The sequence below is a fragment of the Chrysemys picta genome, chromosome 9 (assembly GCF_011386835.1).
Source record: "Chrysemys picta bellii isolate R12L10 chromosome 9, ASM1138683v2, whole genome shotgun sequence".
Taxonomy (NCBI): Eukaryota; Metazoa; Chordata; order Testudines; family Emydidae; genus Chrysemys; species Chrysemys picta.
The window spans coordinates 42085529-42091829 of record NC_088799.1 but is presented as its reverse complement, the minus strand read 5'-3'; the positions used below and the strand labels follow the sequence as shown (position 1 = coordinate 42091829).

Genomic DNA, 6301 nt, shown 5'->3' with positions numbered 1-6301 from the left:
CATGCCCCTTTGTTAATTGCACAGATACATAGGACAACTTGAGGGTGTAGATTTTGATGTACAGTAGAATGACATGACCCATGTACAGAACCTGTCTACTATTTAACTTCCATATCATGGCACTATAGTTATGGCTAGAGAATTACATAAACAGTTGATTATCTGTGCTGCATTTCTATATTCATAGCTATTACGGGCCAGCAGTGATAAAACAAATTAAGAGGGGGAGCTCAGAAAGTGGGAATATAAACAGCACATTTCAGTGCAAATATGCAAGATGTTTCACATCTATTATTTATCTCAGGTCTATCCTTGGTTGGTCCCCTGAAAACAGCTCATAACCATTGTTTTTGTGTAAAGAACACTTAGTGCTATATATCAGGTACTACAGGTCTGATGCTTACTGTGTCGAGTGCCCTCAACTTTCACTGAATTAAATGGGAATTGATGGTGCTCAGCACCTTGCAGCAGTTGGGTCTAATTTACTATACGCAGTGGTTCTCAAACTTAAGCAACCCAAGGACGCCCCTTTTGATTTAAAATTTTTTTGCTGAGCCCCCTGCTCAGCCCCAGCCCCCACTCCACCCTTTCCCCCAAGACTCCACCTCACCCTACCTTTTCCCACCCCCTCTCCACCCATGTTCCTCCTCTTCCCTGCCTCTTTCCACCCCCTCCCCCGGGCGTGCCCTATCCCCACTCCTCCTCATCCCTCTGGGGTGAAATCCTGAACAGCTGTTTCCAGGCATGCAGGAGGCACTGGGAGGAGTTGAGGGACGGGGTGAGGAGTTGAGCAGCGAGCCCCATGGACCTCCCTTTGAGAAACGCTGTACCATAGCATTTCAGTGCATTGATACTCCAATAATGAAATAAGTTTTCAATTACTTTTAATATGCTTAATTTTAAACAGATTTAATCACTGTCCGATTGGTGCTGTGCTCTACTCCTCCCTCAGCTCAAGAACATGAATATTCTGGTACGTCAATCAAAGTTACAAATACTACTTGTGCATTAAATCTTCTACGTGGCAGGAGATTATTATGCACAATTTCTAGCAGCCCCAGTAAAAACTTCCTTGTAGGTTTAGCTACCTATCTGCCAGTGCTTCTATATCGTGATGCGAACTTTTCCCAAACTAGCGGTAAAAATTTCCCAAATCTGGTGAAAAATTCCCAGAAAGCTTTTTACACTGCTTCTGTATCCTGGGAAATTTCCCCAAACCTGGAAATGTGTGAGTAAAATGTTTCAATTTGGGAAATTGGGTATTTTCATTCAAAACATTTTACTCAAAAATTCCCAGATTTGGGGAAATTTCCCAGGATATAGAAGCACTGCTACCTGCTAGCCTCTTTGAAATAAGAAACAAAATCAATGCACAAAGCCTTGGATAATACCCCTAAAAAGGGATTGGCCCATGGTCACAAGCTTTAAGTATCAGAGTGGTAGCCGTGTTTGTCTGTATCAGCAAAAAGAACGAGGAGTACTTGTGGCACCTTAGAGACTAACACATTTATTTGGGCCTAAGCTTTCGTGGGCTAAAGCCCACTTCATCAGATGCATGCAGTGGAAAATACAGTAGTAAGATATAGATATATATACACTGAGAACATGAAAAAATGGGTGTTGCCAAACCAAGTCTAGAGAGACTAATCAATTAAGGTGGGTTATTATCAGCAGGATTAAAAAAAAACTTTTGTAGTGATAATCAGGATGGCCCATTTCAAACAGTTGACAAGAAGGTGTGAGTAACAGTAGGGGAAAAATTAGCATGGGGAAATAGTTTTTACTTTGTGTAATGACTCATCCACTCCCAGTCTTTATTCAAGCCTAATTTAATGGTGTCCAGTTTGTGCTTTAGCCCATGAAAGCTTAGGCCCAAATAAATTTGTTAGTCTCTAAGGTGCCAGAAGGACTCCTCGTTCTTTAAGCTTTAAGTACTATTTTTCCTGACTGTTGGTCCACAACATTGCTTAGCTTCAGAAACTACAATCTCTCTTCACTACAACATTTTAGGTGAAATCCTGCTCCACTGAAGACAATAGCAAAATGCCATTGACTTCAGTGGAGTCAGGACTTCAATCTTTGTTTTTTTTAAACCACAAAATACTTTGGATCTGATCCACATTTACATGAATGGCCCTTTACAATCTCCAGGACTGAAAAGGGGTCTGTCAAAGGGGGACTCACCAGCTAGAATGTCCCTTTGTGGCAAGATGTGGTGTAGTAGGGATTTCTCCTGCGGCGTCCCCTGCCAGTTGTTCCTCTGGCCCTGCAGCGGTCTACATCTTCTCATTACTCAATCCCCTGGCCAGGTCACTTTGAAGTCTCACCCTTTCTTGGGTATGAATGTTCCACACAACTCTAATTATCAACATGGCATCTTCCATCTGTCCTGAGCTCCTCTGCAGTCCCATTCTTTTTTTCCCCAGGGGTGGGAGTGGGGTTCCAGACTTCTTCCCAACAGAACTCAGGAAGCCCCAAGCACTGCTAAAGCAACCTTCATCTGTCTGGTTCTTGGGGAACTTTCAATCCCTCCAGATTCTCTGCAGCTCCATTCCTGTTGTGGAAAACTGATCCCCAGCGCTATTCTCTAGAATGTAGCCCCTTTCCCAGGGCCTACCCTGAGGCTAGCTTCCCTGTGGTTTCTTCCCTCTTCTTCCTGGGCCTTTTTGTCTTGGGTCTCTCCTGAACTTTCTCCCCAGTAATTTTCATTTCCTTCCAGCAGAAGACCACCCAGCTCCTCCCCAACCCTGACACACCCTCCAGTTACAGCCAGGTGGGCTAATTTGAGTCGGCTCCTGCTAACCCCTTTGTTCATCAATGTAGTTTATACCCCACCACAAGATCTTATAAAGAAAGTTCACCTTAAGGCTGTTTCACATGACTACTGCAATGTAAAGTGGCCTTAGTGTAAATGAGAAACAGCAATAACAATATTTTAAAACCCTTGAACCCACTTATATTAAACTACTTTAGACTAAGGTCTACCATAAAGTAAAGCACACACAGAGATTTATGATTTTCAGTATCTTTAATTGGCATTTTTAAAAATGATTGTTTATTTAGAATGATTTCTTTAAAAAAAAAATCCTTTTTGCAAAGACAGCACTACACAGTTCTAATTTCCTGTGCACAGATGTTCACAGGGTTCTGCTCGCTAGATGTTAAGGATATACTTGGGCACTAAGAGCATGTGGCGCTTTGGTAGCAAGTCCATACATTCTATTCTGTTCGTCTTCATCTCCGTATCAGCAATGGGCAGATTAGGTTCACTGTACCTTCTTAAAGACTTGTTTACATTTGACACCGCCTACTCTTATCTCCTGAAAAGAAAAGATGAGTCATAAGTGAGACCTTTACACAGTACATCCACGTGTGTATGTCAGTTTCTAAAACACCTACTTATATGCTTAAGTCAAATATTAGATGGACAATTACGGTGGATTCAAATTAAGGAACAAGTGTGTAATTTGATAATAGGAATGTATGATGATGCAGCAACAATAACTGAAATTGGATAGATCTGTGGAAAGAAAAAAGCTAATAATTAGTACAAGAGCCAAATATCCAGCCTAGGATTCCACTGTTGTCCACTTTTGCACACCTAACTGTTTGCACCCATCAAAATGGACATTTATCTGTTGTGGGCATACAAGCAGCATATTTGCATATGCAAATTGAATAGTACCCCCAAGCTACAGGTGCAAAAACAAGTTTTTGCATGTGCATAAGGACTGTGTCCCCACTGATGCATGGGTAATCAGTTGCAAGTGCCAAAAACAGAAGGCAGCTGAAAAATTGCCTCAGACGAAATATATTGAACAGTCAGTAGACATGGTACTTTTCTGCTTCATTACACATTATGTAAAAGAGGGAACCAAGAAGGGTGCAATCCCTAATTTACGTTTGGATAACTCCATGAAGATAATTGGTAATGGAGAACTGACCGGGCAGAGAAGAAGCAATTTAGAAGTGATCTAGTGCAGTGGTTCTCAAAGCTTGTCCGCCGCTTGTTCAGGGAAAGCCCCTGGCGGGCCGGGTCGGTTTGTTTACCTGCCGCGTCCGCAGGTTCAGCCGATCGTGGCTTCCACTGGCCAAGGTTCGCCGCTCCAGGCCAATGGGGGCTGTGGGAAGGGCAGCAGCACATCCCTCGGCCCGTGCCGCTTCCTGCAGCCCCCATTGGCCTGGAGCGGTGAACCGCGGCCAGTGGGAACCGCAATCGGCCAAGCCTGTGGGCGCAGCAGGTAAACAAACTGGCCAAGCCTGCTAGGGGCTTTCCCTGAACAAACGATGGACCAGCTTTGAGAACCACTGCTCTAGTGCATTTTGCTGTGTTCCATATGACAGAGGATTTTACCCAAAGGTTGGATTTGAGTGGAGCATGCTTGGTTGGATATCCAGCACTTTTGCCTAGTGGCTGCCATGTTATGTTTCATAATCTAAGACTTTAAAAAAAACTTCAGTTGCTAGCCACTGGGGCTGCAGAGATAAAATTTGCAGTGTGAACTGCAGCATGTAAACAGATGCAGTGATATATACTTCTGGGTGTACCCATCTTGAAAGAACAGCTCTGAGAGAAGTATGGAACACCTTGTTTATCTTAAAGAATGTTCATGATGAAGCCAAATAAGAACACAATAACACTTTTGTTGCTGATCAAAGTACCCAAAAAGGAATAACCATTTTATGAAAATCTGCACTATATGCCTCAAGTTGCTCCTCATTTTGGGGTCACAAGTGGGCAGAGATTAGGAAATGGCCACCGCTTGCTTTTTCAGATCTGCTTGTTGATTTTACTTGAGAAAACTTACAAAGAACGCAAGAAATTAAATCAATACGATAAAACAAAAGAAGAGGAAATGAAATGTGTTCAAAGATAAATTAATAAATGCCCATGATCTAGCAATGGATATTGCAGGAATAAACATAAGAACAGCCGTACCGGGTCAGACCAAAGGTCCATCTAGCCCAGTATCCTGTCTACTGACAATGGCCAATGCCAGGTGCCCCAGAGGGAGTGAACCTAACAGGCAATGATCAAGTGATCTCTCTCCTGCCATCCATCTCCACCCTCTGACAAACAGAGGCTAGGGACACCATTCCTTATCCATCCTGGCTAATAGCCATTAATGGACTTAACCACCATGAATTTATCCAGTTCTCTTTTAATCGCTGTTATAGTCCTAGCATTCACAACCTCCTCAGGTAAGGAGTTCCACAAGTTGACTGTGCGCTGGGTGAAGAACTTCCTTTTATTTGTTTTAAACCTGCTGCCTATTAATTTTAATTTGGTGACCCCTAGTTCTTGTATTATGGGAATAAATGAATAACTTTTCCTTATCCACTTTCTCCACATCATTCATGATTTTATGTACCTCTATCATATCCCCCATTATTCTCCTCTTTTCCAAGCTGAAAAGTCCTAGCCTCTTTAATCTCTCCTCATATGGGACCCGTTCCAAACCACTAATCATTTTAGTTGCCCTTTTCTGAACCTTTTCTAGTGCCTATATATCTTTTTTGAGATGAGGAGACCACATCTGTACGCAGTAGTCGAGATGTGGGCGTACCATCGATTTATATAAGGGCAATAATATATTCTCAGTCTTATTCTCTATCCCCTTTTTAATGATTCCTAACATCCTGTTTGCTTTTTTGACCGCCTCTGCACACTGCGTGGACATCTTCAGAGAACTATCCACGATGGCTCCAAGATCTTTTTCCTGATTTGTTGTAGCTAAATTAGCACCCATCATATTGTATGTATAGTTGGGATTATTTTTTCCAATGTGCATTACTTTACATTTATCCACATTAAATTTCATTTGCCATTTTGTTGCCCAATCACTTAGTTTTGTGAGGAATACAAAAGACCAATGAGGGTGAAGGAAGGAAAGCAGAAAATGATCAAGGAAGAAAGGCATGTACAAAATAGGACTGCAGTTAAAAGGAAGGTAAATCGTATAAAATGATTAGACAAAGAAATGAAGGAAAAGGAAGCTTGCATCTAACTAGACAATTATTTAAATAAATACTTTAGATAGAGGAAAAGAGAAACAGAAAAAAGCCTTCAAGTACACAAGGAACAAAGTAAAATAAAGGAGACACTGCGGCCTCTGAAAGATGGGGATGATAATTTGTTTGGCTCAAGTGTTCACAAAGGAAGATTGGTTAGGGAGGAAACTACTGAAGAAAATCAAGATAAAGCCTGAACAGATAATTAAGATATTAAACATCTGGAGTGAAATCCTGATTCCACTAAAGACAATGGGAGTTTTGTTACTGACTTCAACAGGGCCAGGAT

At 41.9% G+C, this 6301-nt stretch overlaps 1 protein-coding gene across 1 annotated transcript in view; it reads right to left on the bottom strand.

Moving 5' to 3' along the window:
• Window positions 1–3009: 3009 nt before the first annotated feature.
• Window positions 3010–6301, bottom strand: part of RBP1 (retinol binding protein 1) — a 28518-nt gene continuing 25226 nt past the window's right edge. Inside the window, exon 4 of the mRNA XM_065558068.1 lies at window positions 3010–3320. Coding sequence (XP_065414140.1) covers window positions 3267–3320 — 54 coding nt within the window. The 3' untranslated portion in view covers window positions 3010–3266. The remainder of the gene's footprint in view (window positions 3321–6301) is intronic.